The sequence below is a fragment of the Eptesicus fuscus genome, chromosome 10 (genome assembly GCF_027574615.1).
Source record: "Eptesicus fuscus isolate TK198812 chromosome 10, DD_ASM_mEF_20220401, whole genome shotgun sequence".
Classification (NCBI taxonomy): domain Eukaryota; kingdom Metazoa; phylum Chordata; class Mammalia; order Chiroptera; family Vespertilionidae; genus Eptesicus; species Eptesicus fuscus.
Genome location: NC_072482.1, coordinates 41,853,046 through 41,869,363, shown reverse-complemented (window position 1 = coordinate 41,869,363; position 16,318 = coordinate 41,853,046). Strand labels below are relative to the sequence as shown.

At 38.0% G+C, this 16,318-nt stretch overlaps 1 protein-coding gene across 2 annotated transcripts in view; it reads left to right on the top strand.

Annotated features, from left to right (window-relative positions):
- The window catches only part of ME1 (malic enzyme 1), a 165,730-nt gene that overhangs the window by 54,382 nt on the left and 95,030 nt on the right, over positions 1–16,318 (top strand). For both annotated transcript variants that reach the window (XM_008144029.3, XM_054721755.1), the window contains 2 exons: positions 13,540–13,615; positions 15,857–16,018. In XM_008144029.3, the coding sequence (XP_008142251.2) occupies positions 13,540–13,615; positions 15,857–16,018 (238 nt within the window). The remainder of the gene's footprint in view (positions 1–13,539; positions 13,616–15,856; positions 16,019–16,318) is intronic.

Genomic DNA, 16,318 nt, shown 5'->3' with positions numbered 1-16,318 from the left:
CCTGAGGGAGGCTGATGGCTGGGATCCCAAAGACTTCATGCATTTTTCTTTCAATTAATTCTTCACCAACCTATTGCCTCTCCCTGTTAAACTAATTTGTTGGTTATATATTTGGGAACGTAAAAGATTAAATTCTTTTGATTTCAAATAGGTTGCCAAATATTAGGATACATTTAAATGTCTCCAATAACAATATTCTTATCTGCAATAGCATGTTTAAAAGTAATTGTAATTTGCCCTGGCCAGTGTTTCTAAGTGGTTAGAGTGTCAGCCCATGCATCAAATGGTGGTGGTTTTGATTTCCAGTCAAGGTCACATACCTGGGTTACAGGGTCCATCCCCAACCCCGGTTGGGGCATGTGCAGGAGGCAACCAATCAATGTGTCTCTTGCACATTCTTTCTCTCTCTCTCTCTCTCTCTCTCTCTCTCTCTCTCTCTCTCTCTCTCTCTCTCTCTCTCTCTCTCCCCGTCCCTCTCTTCCACTCTCTTTATAAATCAATGGAAAAAATATACTCAGGTGAGGATTAACAACAGCAACAAAAGTAATTGTAATTTCATCAGTGCCAAAAGATATTCTTTCCCCATTCTAAAGAGTCATTCTTGATAGAAACTTAATTTTTTTCTGTTACTGCATGTCATATTATAAATGGACCAATGTATAACTAACTACATTATTGATACAATTCTGTAGCTATTCACAGTGTATGGAAATCACAAATTTTTAATAAAAATGCTTTAGACCTAGTAAAAAATAACTTTCAAAATTCATATGTTTCATGTTAAATACAGTGAAAACTGTATTTTTTGGATTTTAAAATTATTACTAATACTTTAATAAAGTACATGTATTCTTAGTATTCCACTCAACTGATTTGTTTAAGAATTTCGCTCAACTTTGTGGTCAGTCACATTCAGGAACAAATGTAATTTAAGATTGAACTTTTGCATCTTTAGTGAACTAAGATGGCACATCTGTCAACCTCAGTGAAACCTCAAGTGTACTAGTATGTTTATTACTGTAGATTAGTGATCATCATACTGTTTTGTTTGCAAACCTCTTAAGAGAATTTTGAAAAACTCTGTACCCCTTGCCTTTCTTCACTTGTCATATAAAAAATTTTATCATAAGTTTGAATAGTTGAAAGGAATGTTTCCAGCATATTTAAAATATTAACATATCAAAATAAAACTGCTATATCTTTCACTTAAATATATTCAGAAGAATATAATCATATATTCTATCATCCATTTGAAATATGCAAAAAATATTTCCCTAACAGAAATTTGTAATGTTCCTTTATCTCCTAGAATCTGTATTTTAATTCCACTCCTGTTTATTATTTTATCCTAATATAATACATTTAATCGTTGAACTTCTTTTATTGATCAAGTATTACACTTCTGTGCAACAAAGCTATGTATATAAAGTGACTTTACTGTTTTTATTCTGCAATTATACCTTCAACTGTTAAAAATTTCTGTTGGGATTATTACTAGTATACAAGTGATCTAACAACAGTTATATCTGTTAAATTTTTATTAACCATTTAAAAACAATTTTATTGGAAATGGATCATTTAATGAAATTGGAAAATCACAGATATATACCATTAAAACTTATTTTAAGTAATCTACCAAATGACAGCTCAATTACATCCTCCTTCAAAAATGTAGAAAGCAAAGAATTAGAAACAACATGAATTGCAAAAGGTTTTGCTACCCAGTCTTTAGTCATAACTTTTTCAGTTTCTGAGAATTATGCCCAAAAGTCTTTATCAGATCTTCCCCAGTGGCCACTAATCTGTTACTCTTTCACTTTCAGGCATTTTTCTTAACTTGATATACTCAGAAATGGTTGGTAAAGTTGAAACTTAATTGAACATTAATTTTAATACATCCTTTATAGTACATATTTTTCAATATAAGATGTTTGCAATTTGTCAAAACCTGGAAGTTGCAGATTTAGCTCATTCACTTAATGGGAAATACTTGTCATATACCCTAATTGGCCTAAACAGTCTTTTCTTATCAAGTCTTTTAGTCAAAATACTTTCTGCTAGTTAAAATAAATGTGTTATTTTTTTTAAATTATAAATACCACTGAGAAATAATTTATAGAACATATATTATATGATTGATTAATAAGTCAGAATGTCAAGATTAAAATGATGCAGATAATTAAATTGATTTATCTATTTAAAACATAAATGATAACCCTGTCTGGGTGGAGTATCATCCCATACACTAAAAGGTTTCAGGTTTGATTCCTGGTCAAGGCACATACCTAGGTTTCAGGTTTGATCGCTGGTCGGGGAGTGTACAGGAGAGAAATAACTGTCACATCAGTGTTTCTCTGTCTCTGTCTCTGTCTTTGTCTCTTTCTCTTCTCTCTCTATAATCAGTAAAAAGACATATCCTTGGGTGAGGATTAAAATAAATAAATGCACACATGCATAAATAATTAAAGGTAATTGTATCTCATTCATTAATTTATTATGAAGCAATGTAATATGTACCTGATATTGCAAGTTTTTATGAAGTAGGGAGTATGAAACAAGTTATGTTATTACTTTGGTATGAATATATGTATGCATGTTATAATTCTGGTGTTGGACTTTTAGAAATAATTAGGTAAGAAATATCTGTAAATTACAAAAAAGAAATCTATGGATTTTGTTAGACATCATCAAAATTTCTATATATTTAATGAAAGATAAAAATACATGTTACTTAAAAGTAGATGATTTTGTAGATAATAATTTTACATTTTAGACAAAGATGTAGAAAATATGAAACATTTAAAAAAGAAAATATGGGGAGAAAAACCTAAACACTGGTAGAAAAGTCAACCACCATATTGTAAAGACACTCAAACAGCCCTACAGGGAAGTGCACACCATGAAGACCAGAGGTCTCCTGTCAACGACCAGCCCAGAGGGACCAGCCCTGTGAGTGAGCCGTTTTGGAAGCAGATCCTCCAGCGCCAGTAAGCCTTCTGGCCACAACCTCATGGAACACTCTCCAGCCAGAACATCTAAGCTGCTCCCTAATTTCTCACAGAAACTATAAGAGAGAAATGTTTATTATTGTCTTAAGCCACTACATTTTATGGTAATTTGTTTGTTATGCATAAATAGGTAACTATTTCTGTACATTTTGGAGACAAAACCAAAACAATTTGTGCATAAACACCTGAAAACAGTTCTTCCTTTACCAGTAACAAATATGCATATGCCAATTTCAGAAAGGAGATTTTGAAATTTTTCTGGAACTTTCTTTTATGCACTCAGCTTAATTCAGCAGTACTTCTGTTATTCTTCTCTTATGAGGATGGAAAAAATAATATACATAGAATACAATTAATAACTTTTATATCTAACAAGCCTAGTTAATTATAAAACAGGCCCCTATGATATCAGAAATGAGATTATCAACCAAAAAACCCAAAGCATTAAGATATGAAGTAGAAAAAAAACTCTATACTCTCAAAACAATGCATTTTTATACTGAAATATCTTCTTTTAATTATCCATAATATGGAGCTAAAGAACATTCTTGGTGTTTGTTCTCATTTTAAAGACATTTATACATTTCCTATTTATAATTATATTTTCAGAAAATTTAATCAAACTAATATTAAATCTTGCTAACTCTTAAAAAAATACAAAAGAATATTAAACATTTTATAAAATAAAGGATTAACTAATAGGAATACATATTTCATAAATTTGATAAAATCATATAATATCTAATTAAATGATACACTTTTTATTCAAGTGAAATCTTAAATTTTTATTTGTGGATTTTATCTAGTGTATCTAGAAATACTTAGCAGTTTTGGAAAATATTTGGTTATATTGAAAACAATAGATATAACGAACTACTTACTATTTGCAGCTGTTTGAAGATTTCTTTATTTCCCATAAACATATTCTAACCTCTTGAGAATAGCTGAAAATGTATGCTTTTCATTAAATATTTGACAGAAAAGGCATTTTCAATGTGGCCTTACTGTTGTGGATGTTTCCTTCATGACTGAAACCTCCTCCCACTTATCTACTATATATTATTGTATCTGGACTCAGAACTGAGATAGCATTGTTCTAGTACCACAGTTCACTTGTAACTGGGATATGTGAAAAATGGGGCTAGGCAAGCCTCACTAAATTCAGTGAAATCCCAAAGGATTTGTATAGTAAAATTCAGGATAGGTAATTTGATGTCTTTCTTTTATAAACCAGAAGGTCTAATGTGAAATGAGATAGGGGATGGAGGATCTACATGAGTGGATTCGTCTTTAGAGAACCACACCAGGTCTTAGATCAATTTTAGGAAAGAGGGAGATAGAAGGTAAATATCTGGAAATTGATTCCTTCAAAACTATTCATGCATTTGTATCCCTTGCAAAATCTTCTCAGCCAATACTCATTAGTTTTGGTACTCTAAGAGCAAGTGTTCTAAGAGACAGGAAGTGGAACCCTGGTTTCTTATGGATTGGTTGGAAATGAGCACATTGCTACTTCTGCTATATTCTGTCGGTCAAAGCAGTTACAGAGGTCATCCAGAATCGAGAGGACATAGACCCCGCTTTCTATGGAAAGAGTGTCAAAAGAATTTGTGACCATCTTTAATCTGCCTCAGCTACTAAGTGCCAAGCATTGTGCTAGGTCATCTATAACAAAAAAAACAAACACATAATATGCTAATTACACCGGATGACCTTCCGGACGAAGATGGGGCAATGAGGGCCCAGGCAAGCCTCCGCGGCTGCGAGGGCTGAGCCCCTTGCACGAATATCGTGCATCAGGCCTCTAGTTGTAATAAAATAATGAACAAAACAGACATAATGGTTTGCCTCATGAAGTATGTAGTCTAATGGAGGAGACAAACAATAAGCAAGCAGTTATAATAGTGTGTGCTAAATGTTATAATAGAACAGTACAGTTGCTATGGAAACATAGGTGAGCCTCTACCCTGACAGACTGAGAATTAGGCACAACTTCCCAAAGGAAGTAGCCTGAGAACTCTATTATGAATCCAGTTAATGCTGTTTAACTTTATCCTTTAATTTCCCCCAATTATTGATATGATGAGACAGTTTATGCTTATTGAAAGCATACTTATCAGTTATGCTAGACTTAAAGGAAACTAATGACAGATTTCCAGTCTTAGAATAAATTTGAATTTGTGTGGGGATTATCTAAATCTGAGGAGGAAATGGGTGTTATTTGGTTTATAGTGCAGGATTGAGAGGGATCAGTTTCTTAGCAAAAGAAGCCTCACTTCAGAGGAATTTGCTTGAACTGTACTAGTATTTGGCAGTATATAACCTAGGTGGCTTACATTTTTCTATTGATGAATTTTCTTTCACTGAAAAGGGAAAAAACAACAACAACTACCTAGAGACAATTCCTGTAAGCAGCAGGTTTTTTTTTTTTTCTTTTAGGTATTAATAAAGACCTATTTCTATAATTCTGAGTATATGCATATGGCTCTCTGTCAGTTTTCTTCAATATTAGCAAAGGACATGAGACTAATTGGTTGACTAATTTGGTCACTAATTTTGGGTTTAGAGAAGCTAGTCTGCAAGAACAGACTTCAAAAGTAAAGATCAGCAAAAAGAAAGACAGATATATAAAAAAGTAAAATATATGGCCACATGCTAAATGTTATATTAGAAAAATAGCTAGATTCTGTGGGATTACAGAGAGATTCCAACTCAGCTTAAATGTGGGTCAGGAAATATTTCCAAGAGGACATAACACTGCACTGCCTCTGATAAGCAGTTAGGAGCTAGCCTATCTGTGCAGAGGAGTTAGAGGAATTGGAGGGATGCCTAAGTGAATCCTTAAAAGATCATCCAGAGTTGGCAACTAGATAGTTCCCAGGCTGAATTGATCAAATGGCAAGAACAAGAATGGCGCCAAGAACAAGAATGGCACTAAAAGATCAGACATTCAGCAGAAGCCGCAACTAAGTGGACTTTAAAAATGAGTCCAAGAGTGACAGCAAAGCGGAGTCCCTAGGCCTTCACTATCCATTAGGGTGAAAAAGAACTTTTTTTGAACCTGGAGAATGCCAGCATCTAAGGGTTAAACAGACACACAGACTGTGAAGAAGACTAAGAATTGGCCAATGTCAGCATGAGATAAACTGGACAAGAGAGCAGAGATACTGACACTTACTCACTAATGAATAGTGAGTAACGGAAGGAAGTTTTTTTTTTTAATACGTTTTTTATTGATTTCAGAGAGAAAAAGGGGGGGGGAGAGAGAGAGAGAGAGAGAAGAGAGAGAAACATCCATGGGAGAGAAACACCCATCAGCTGTCTCCTGCATACCCCCTATCAGAGATCAAGCCTGCAACTGGGGCTTGTGCTCTGATGGGGAATTGAACCCTGACCTTCTGGGTTCATGGTTCAACTCTCAGCTACTGAGCCACACTGGCAGGGCTGGAAGGAAGTTTATAGGTGGATAGCTAGAAGCTGAAAGTCTCTATTTTTTCTTCAGAGTGAGAAAAGGTGTGAGGACTTTGCCAACATTGGCGAGACTGTGAGGTTTTAATGGAGCTAACACACCTGGTGAAGTGCCTTCTTCAAGCATCATTCTATGGTAGGGATTGAGGAAAAGAGAAGGCGGATGGATTGATTTAGATTTGGAGGTTTTCAGAAAGGGTGTGATGGAAAGAGAAAAAGGCAAGGGATTTAAGAATGGTTGGCAGAATTGACAAAATCTAACTGAATAAAAAAGGAAATTCAGCCCTATCCGGTTTGGCTCAGTAGATAGAGCGTCGGCCTGCAGACTCAAGGGTCCCAGTTCGATTCCGGTCAAGGGCATGTACCTTGGTTGCGGGCACATCCTCAGTAGGGGGTGTGCAAGAGGCAGCTGATTGATGTTTCTCTCTCATCAATATTTCTAACTCTCTCTCCCTCTCCCTTCCTCGCTGTAAAAAATCAATAAAATATATATATATACATATATTTTTTTTTAAAGGAAATTCAGTTAGGATAAACAGGTAACTTGGAGGAAAAACTATAAAAGCAGGTGTTAAAAGACAGGGGTCATTAATGAGGTCAAAATGTAGTTATACCAGAAGTGTGATATTTGGAAAAGTATTGAAATGGGATACTAGATTCTCACATCACAGACTATACTGAAATTTTATGTACATTTAAGAAATGGAATCAAATCTAGAGAAAATGTAAAATGATTGATAAGGCAGAGTTTGGTGTTTAAGAAATCTGAAAGGTTGAAAATCAGTTTGTTTCACTTTATGTAAATGGAAAACAACAAATGAAAGATAAAAAATTAGGAAATTAGTTTCCACAAGTATGATAAGCAAAGGGATAACCATCCTTGGTTTGTGACGATGCGGTCAAGGTTGGTATTTCTCCAGCAGCAGGAGATAGTGGTAGCTTCCTTTTGCACATCCAGCACCAGGCTTCTGTGTTCCTCAGAGACTCCAGCAGCAGTCAGGCCGAGCCCTCTTCTGCTTCGTGGTCCTTCAGTCTCCGATGGAAAGGATCGGGGACCTAGCATGGAGGTTTGGAGCCTGGGCGGCGTTAGGAACACCCGCGCAGGCGGGCAGTCTGACTCGAGATGAGAGCCAAGCAAGATGAAGGGAGGGGGGTGCCAGGTGTTGGGCCCCCAGTGGGGTGAGGAGGGCATCTGTGTAGGAGGGCTGCCTGCGTTAGAGATTGGAGCCTTAGTGAGGTGAGTGGGGTGTCCACGCAGGGAGGGGACAAGATTGGTTTTACACAAAGAGGACTGATCTAATAAATAAATATATTAAGCACAATAGGAGCTAGGTTTCTCACTGTTAGAGAAAGTTGTTACAAATGTGGCGACTGAAGGGAGAACACTAGAATGAATCTTGTGGCATTGAAGTAGAATTGGAAGTATTAGTGTGAACTTATGGTTTGCAATGTATGGATAGAAGATGGGTAGATATAGAAATAAATATAATATATGTGTGTGTATGTATGTGTACATGCATACTCACATGCACACAAACTATGTATGCACATACATATATTCTCTAGCTGTGTCCATTGAGTTGGCCTGGGAACAGTAACACTCCAGGAACAATGAGCACACCTAGCATTCAGATCTAAATTCGGTTCTCTACTAAAAAGGAACCAGAACTCCTTAGAGAAATCGCTGATGCCAGGGCTGGGCCAGGATAAGTAAAAGGAGCCTGCAGCATCTTGTACCAGAAAGTAAGAAAAGGCTCAAAGACATAGACACCCTCTTGAAGTGGATCCCACTGGGGCAAAAGCTGGAATATTTTGAGCATCAACTATATAATGTTTGCTACAGATTAAAACCTACTGAATAAAATAATAAACTCATGCCCACATTTTAAAATTAAATATTAAAATATCATTGATAGATAACTTTCTTGTCTAAACATTTCATTTTATAACTGTATCTATATGTACATATTGAAAATTAACATTTCATATTCAGCTCTATGAGTATGAGTCTTTACTGTGCCAAAGTGTTTTTGGATATCTCAATAGGTTTCTGATCAAAGTAGCATTTCAGAAGTTTTGAAAATTGTTCCCTCAAAATGCTTGACTTTGGTGGGACATTGCAGATCCTTAATTTATTGAGGTCTCTCTGAGAGTAACCATTTTTACCACAAATGAATCTCTAGCCAGAGCAAAAAATTGCAGGTCAAATTGCTCTCTCACTGAAGTTGTACTCATATCTTTACATAATGGCATTTAATTGATATAAAATTTAGTATCATTCTGTGCCCCTCTTGTTTGAAAAAATGATACTGTTTCTCAGACCAGTGTTGCTTAGAAAACCTTGGCTAACTAACAAGTTTCCAAGAATATTATTTAATGTTATACTGCCAAGAACATCTTAGATAATTCAACAAAAATGCCTTATTTTAAAAAGTCCAAGTACATTTCCTTCTAATTTTGCAATTATTTATTAAGATCTTTTGATTGCAGAGTTGGATATAAAAGGGATCCAAAAGAAATATATATATCTTATAAGGAGCTTATAATCATTTTGGGAAACAAAATAAATTCACATGGAACAGTGGAAAAAAACAGGAAAGGATATAGTTTAATGCCAACTTGATAAATTAATATTTTTGTTGAGTCTGACAGTCATTAGTAATATGCCTGTAGCACTTACTATTATCATATAATTTTTGGTTACTTAATAAGTCATACTAAGTCTGGCTTTATTTGATATTTTCTGTACTTAAAAAAAGAATGTAGAAGCCTTATTTTTCAACACTGAAGTCAGAGCACATTGTTGGACACATACTATGTGCCAGCATACTTATAGGCATTAGGGATAGAAACGTGAGCAAAACGGAGAGTCTCTTAAGTAGTTTGCTGCTTTGTGTGTATATACAGTATGTGTGTGGAACGGAAGGGGGGCGGCAGTAGGAGTAGAACATGCAAACTCTACATATACAGTGGCCCTGGCTGGGAATGGATGTTTTTTCCCCTCATCAATGTTGAACTAAACAATGTTATTAGAGGTCCTGCTGTATTTACCCAAATGAGTTCAAGACTTACACACACAGCCCTAGCTGGTTTGGCTCAGTGGATAGAGCATTCCTGTGGCCTGAAAGGTCCCAGGTTCGATTCCTGTCAAGGGCATGTACCTTGGTTGCGGGCACATCCCTGGTAGAAGGTGTGCAGGAGGCAGCTGATCGATGTTTCTCTCCCATCAATGTTTCTAACTCTCTATCCCTCTCCCTTCCTCTCTGTAAAAAATCAATAAAATATATTTAAAAAAAAAAAAAAGGACTTACACACACAAACATGTGCCGGAATGTTTGTAGCAATAGTAGGGGCCCAGTGCACGAATTCGTGCACCTTGAAAGGAACTGTGGGCTGCGAGGCTGCGGTGGACACAGGGACGGGTCTCGGCCCATCCTCCGTGCCCCCGCCTGGCCCCTCCAGCCACGGCCCCCCATCCCCTGCCTGCCTCCAGCCCTGCTCCCGCCATCGCTGCTCCTATGCGCTGACAGAGCTGGCCCCTCTCGCACCCGCTGATGGTGCAGAGCGATTTGGGCCAGCGCCAGCAGCGGGTGCAAGTGGGGCTGGCCCCTCAGGAGCTGTGGGAGGTGGAGAAGCCCTCAGGATGATCAGGGCCTGGAACTGCCACTCACACCCACTGATGGTGCTGAGTGGTCGGAACCGGCGCCAGGCACCAGCAGCGGGTGCGAGCAGGGCAGGCTCCGGCTTTGATGCGAGCGGGGCTGGTGCCAGCAGCAGGTGTGAGTGCCAGGCAGGACTGCGGCCCGTGGGAGCAAAGAATTTTCAGTAACCACCAGAGGATCACCCCGATGACAGCAACCAGCACCCCGCCATGGTCTGGCGCCCCCGCTCACCTGCTCCACCATCCCGCCGCAGCCAACGGCTAGCATGTTCCATGATGTTCCATGCACACCCCCTGGTGGTCAGCACACATCATAGCAAACAGTTGTTTGATTGCTCAGCCGTTTGGTCTATTTGCATATTAGCCTTTTATTATATAGGATGTCTTTGTAAATTTTTCTAAGCCCATAGAATGTACAACTCAAAGATTGAGCATTAATGTGAACTATGTACTCTGGGTGATAATGATGTGTCAGCTGTAGATTCATCAGTTGTAACAAATACACCACTCTGGTGGAGAATGTTGGCTAGAAGAGATTATAAATGTGTGGGGGCAGGAAGTATATAAGAAATCTTTGTACCATCTTCTGTTCTGCCGTGAACCTAAAACTGCTCTAAAAAATAAAGTTTATTTTTTAAAAAGATGAAGTTGGTTAGTGGAAAAATATTATAAAAATGGGAAAATATTAGAAAAATGAGGTAGTTTTTACCCTACTGCATCTATTTCTGTTTGAAATTTAAGATTTGCTTATCCCCTGAGAGGTGAGGAGAGGTGAGGAGAAAGGAGGTGTGACAAGGTTCTCCCAGAGAGCAGGAGGTTGAATGTGCTGAGAAATCAGTGGTAAACTTTTCAAGAGAAGAGTGCCCATTTAAGATTTCTAGCCATAACCAGGAAGTGAATTTTAACCTTGTTTTGTAAATTTTTAAAATAACAATACCTGGATCAGCTAGTAGTGATAGGGATCCCTAGTACCTAGATTTTGGTCTTAAAGTACCACTTTCTACTAAAAGAAAGCAGGGCTTCTTACAGAAATGGCTTGTTTTGGCCTGGGGCAAACATTTTTAAGACAAAATGGAATATCTTCATAGCGGAGATCAAGGAAGCTATCAGAAAGGCTCAGGGGCCAATGTGAAGAGCTTTCCACTGGTTAAAAATGGGACAATTTGGATTTCAATAAAGAAAATAACTATAATGGATTAAGACAAAATAAGTTTAAATTCCTGAGTTCGTATTGATCCAACACACACATACACACACACACACACACACACACATACACAAACACACCTTAGGGGAAACTCTTGAAAGATTCTAGCAAATGCATTCTTAAAAAACACACACACACAAAACTGATAAGTAGCCTTAACTAGTTTTCTCAGTGTTTAGAGCATTGGCCTGCAGACCGGAGGGTTGCAGGTTGATTCCTGGTCAAGGGTGCATACCTGGGTTGCAGGCTCAATCTCGGCCCAGTTAAGATGCCAATGGGAAGCAACCAATTGATGTGTCTCTCTCACATCGATGTTTCTCTCACTCTCCCCCACCTTCTGCCTCCCCTCCATTCTCTCTCTTAAAAAAAAATCAATGGGAAAAATATTCCCAGTGAAGATTAAAAACAAACAAACAAACAAAAAACCCCAGCAAACAAAAAAACACCTGATCAGTAAAGAGAAAGACTCAAGCATTTATCCCTTTTTTAAACATAAACTTTACCATAGGGTAACTAAACAATAGGTATGGTGAGAATTCTCTTTAAGAAGTGTTCCACCAAAAGTAAAATCTTCTGTCACCGTACTAGTATGTTTGATTCCCTCTACCCTCCACGGGCACACAGTGCAAAATATACACTTGCAACCCATAAGTATCATAGAATTGTACACTTGAAACCTATATAATTTTATTAACCAGTGTCACCCAATAAATTTAATTAAAAAAGAAGTGTTCCAGCTAATAAATAATGGTTAATAGAATTGGAATATCACCATTTTGAATTAATGAATTTAGATATTATGCATCAGCAGCTGCCAAAATCACAAAAAGGACTACAAGATGTTATGCATCTTCTGATAACACCAAACCGTCAAGTGTCTTGTAAAAAAATTGAAGAACCCATTTAAGCCTTTAAATTCAATTACCAATTTTCCAAGAAATACAGAGTGAATAGTAACGTGTTAATCTGTACTATAGAGATGCAACCAGCAAATTTCAGAGTTGGGGAAACTTGACCAGACAGATTAAACAGTAATCCATAGGGATGGTTTGCTATTTGGAAGATGAAACTATAAACTGAGGAAAGTCAGGAGAGTGATTATTCTTAGGAGGGAGGAGTGTTGATTGGGAGAAAACATGTAGAGAGTTCTGGGTAGCTGACAGGGTTTTCTCTGCTTCAGTGGATATTCTGTAGAGGGGTGGTTGCCTTATAACACTTCATTAAGCTATACATTTGTTGTAGGTAGTTCTCTGTAGCTATGTTTAACAAGAGTAAAGTAAAACTTCTAAGTGAGATTAAGAAATTTAAAAACATTTCTATCTTAATTTTTAAAGTGACTTGTTAGACTTTCATAAGAACTGGGGGGTATAAGGGTGAGAAATGTAAAAGCCTTCAGTTGAGGCTCTAAATAACAGCATTGCAAACAACAGCTAAAACCACAAATCAAGTAAGTGCCACATGAAAGGACTACTCAACAATATCAGTCACTTCAGCCATTGCCAATGCATGTTCTCCTTTCCACACTGTGAATCTATATATATAAAAGCCAGGCGACCAGAACAATGGAACGACCGGAATGACCCGTCGCTATGACGTGCACTGCGGTGGCCAACTGGCCTGATCGCAGCCCCGATTGGCCCCCCCACAACCTCCCACGGCCCCTCCCCTGGCTGGACCCGCCCCCAATCAGCCCTTTCCCCAGCAGGCCCCTGCCCGATCGACCCCTATCGGGGTGGGCTGGCCAGACCCCACCCATGCACGAATTCATGCACCAGACCTCTAGTATTTAATAAATGGGACATACACTGAAAATGCCTGTTTGCATATGCTTCATGTTATTCTTTAAAGGCTTCTATTCATATTATTTAATGAAAGACTGTAAATGAATCTGTGAGTGGAATTAATAATGCTATTTAAATTCTCTGTAGACAAAATAATGAATGTTTCATTAATTAAAAAAACATTTAAGAATATGTAATAGTCGAATGTACCTTTATTGCAGGTGTCAATATATTGTTTAAATACTTTGTTCCTTTCTTATAAGATTTATATGTCTTATTTGTTTAAGGAAATAATTTTCACCATTTTGATAAAAATGGAGATACATTAAACTGATTTGAAAAAAGTTTTTAATGTTCATGATAGTTTGATAAGTCTGAAGTAAATTAAAACTACTATTTTTTTTTTTCTGTCAGAGGTCTTTTTATTAGTATCCATGATCGAGGGCATATTGCTTCAATTCTTAATGCATGGCCAGAAGATGTCATCAAGGTAAGTTATTGAAGTTTCCCACTATGGCAAATTTGTTATTTTCCCTCTTCTAAAACATATTGACAGTTATCATGACCTTCAGTAGCATTCACTAGCTTTTCTAGTAAATGTCACCTAATTTATATCCCTTTGATTTTTGTATATCATGTAGATGCTGTTTCCTCATTATTTCCATCTAATTTCTTAGTATTTCTTTATTCATTGTAAGCGATGATAAATGTTGAATAAACATTGAAATGGTGTCTGAATATGTTTAAGCAAACTCTGTTTTCATATTAAGCATTCAGTAAGAGTAACCCAGGTGGGCAAAAAATCTGTTAATTTCCTTTATCATCTGGAAATTAGGAAGCTCATCAGACTTCCCTCTGTGAGTGAACGGATGAAAATAAAGTAGCAATATAATCTGACATTTCGTAGGTTTCTCTCTGAGACACTGTACTTGGACTCACTCTTGTATTTATCCTGATAATTCGTGGAGGAAAGGAAGGCACTGCTTCTCAGTGAGTCACACAGCAGTGCCTGGTGGTGTGGGAACTGAATGCAGGTCCCAGAGCCTTTGCTCTTAGACATGTGCTCGACCACCTGCCTTGTCTAAAGAAAGTGAGATGTTCTTGTCCCTCCTTGGACCCCCTTTCCTTTCTGTTAGGTGACCAGCAACTCTGTGGTAACTTTCAGGATTAAGATTGAATACACTGATGTCTGTGGTACAAAGGCCCTTCAGCTGTGACTTCTGAAGTGTTACTCCCTTAACGGTCCTTTCTGTTTGAGTAGTTGTGGCTAGAAGTGGTTCACTCTGTTATTTAAGGCTCATGCTGGGCAAACTTGTAAAGAAAAAAGGTTTTTTACTATTGCCCCCAACTTCCCTCCTCTGCTGGCCTGGTCACCCCTAACTGCCCTCCCCTGCAGGCTTGATCGCCCCCAAGTGCCCTCCTTTGCAGACCTGGTTCCTCCCAACTGCCCTCCCCTGCTGGCCATCTTGTGGCGGCCATCTGGTGTCCACATGGGGGCAGTTATCTTTGACCACATGGGGGCAGCCATCTTGTATGTTGGAGTGATGGTCAATTTGCATATTATTCTTTTATTAGGTAGGATTAGATAAGATAGAGGCCTGATGCACAGGTGGAGCCTGGCTGGTTTGCCCTGAAGGGTGTCCCGGATCAGGGTGGGGATTCCCCTGGGCATTGGGCAGCCTGAGTGAGGGGCCTGTGGTGGTTTGCAGGCTGGCCACGCCCCCCAGCAACCCAAGTGGAGGCCCTGGTATCTGGGATTTATTTATCTTCTATAATTGAAACTTTGAAGCCTCCTGCTTGCTCCATGGCTGCAGCCATTTTTGTAGGGATTTATGTATCTTCTATAATTGAAACTTTGTAGCCTTAAGCGGAGGCCAAGGCAGGCCAGGGCAGGCGGAAAGCTTGGCTTCCTCCATTGCCGGGGAAACCCAAGCCTTCTGCTCTCTCCGTGGCCGCAGCCATCTTGGTTGGGTTAATTTTCATACTCGCTCCTGATTGGCTGGTGGGCGTGGCTTGTTGGTATAGCGGAGGTACGGTCAATTTGCATATTATTCTTTTATTAGATAGGATTGTCCTCCAAGTGGATGCGACTAGTTTTAAAACTGCTGTTTCCTTTCAGTTTCCAGTTTGAGTTTTTATTTCCCGATACTATTCAAACTGCCCCTCTTGATTAAATCTTTGTGTTTTATTTAATCCTCATGAGAGGATAGGTTTAGATAGAGGAAAAGAGAGAGAGAGAGAGAGAGAGAGAGAGAGAGAGAGAGAGAGAGAGAGAGATATTTCAGTCTGTTGCCTCCCATAAGCACTCCAACCTTGGATCGAACCCACAAACTTGGTATATGCCCTGATCAGAATCGAACCCACCACCTTTTGGTGTATGGGATGACACTCCAGCCCATTGAGCAACCTGGTGAGGGCTGGATTGTTTAAGTCTTTATGTGCATAGTCTTCTCTTCTTTTTTTGACAACCATATTAATCACTTATGTTTATTTTTAACAAAATATAGAATGCATTTATCAATTTATTTACTCTCTTATGTATATATCAAATTTATTTATTCTTCCACATGTACAATCACATAATATTTTTTCCATGTATATTCAATTTATGTATTTTGACAGTTTAGTATTTTATTACATAAGTATTAACTTAAGAAATGGAGACAAGGAACTGTGCCCCAGGATTTGTGAACATCTATCTTTTAATAGATATTATTTCTTTTTCTTCTAGGCTATTGTGGTGACCGATGGAGAGCGTATTCTTGGCTTGGGAGACCTTGGTAGTAATGGAATGGGCATCCCTGTGGGTAAATTGGCTCTGTATACAGCTTGTGGAGGGATGAATCCTCGTGAATGTCTGCCTGTCACTCTGGACGTGGGAACAGAAAATGAGGTAAACAATTTAAGTCTCTAAGAAAGCTGTTAATCTTCAAAAACAAAACAAAACCACAATTCCTTTATTTTGAGCTTATGTCAAGAACCTCATAAAATACTATCATTCAGAGAATTATTTTCTGGCTGGTTTTCCTCTCCTCAAACCTGTCCCCCAACTTTTACAGGAAAATTATTTTCTCCTTTCCTTTTCCCTTCTTTATCATATTATTAATATTTTACCAGCTTCTTTAGTGTTTATTATCCTTTGATGAGTATTTATAACATTATTCTATAGAATATTATGTTTTACTTCAGACTA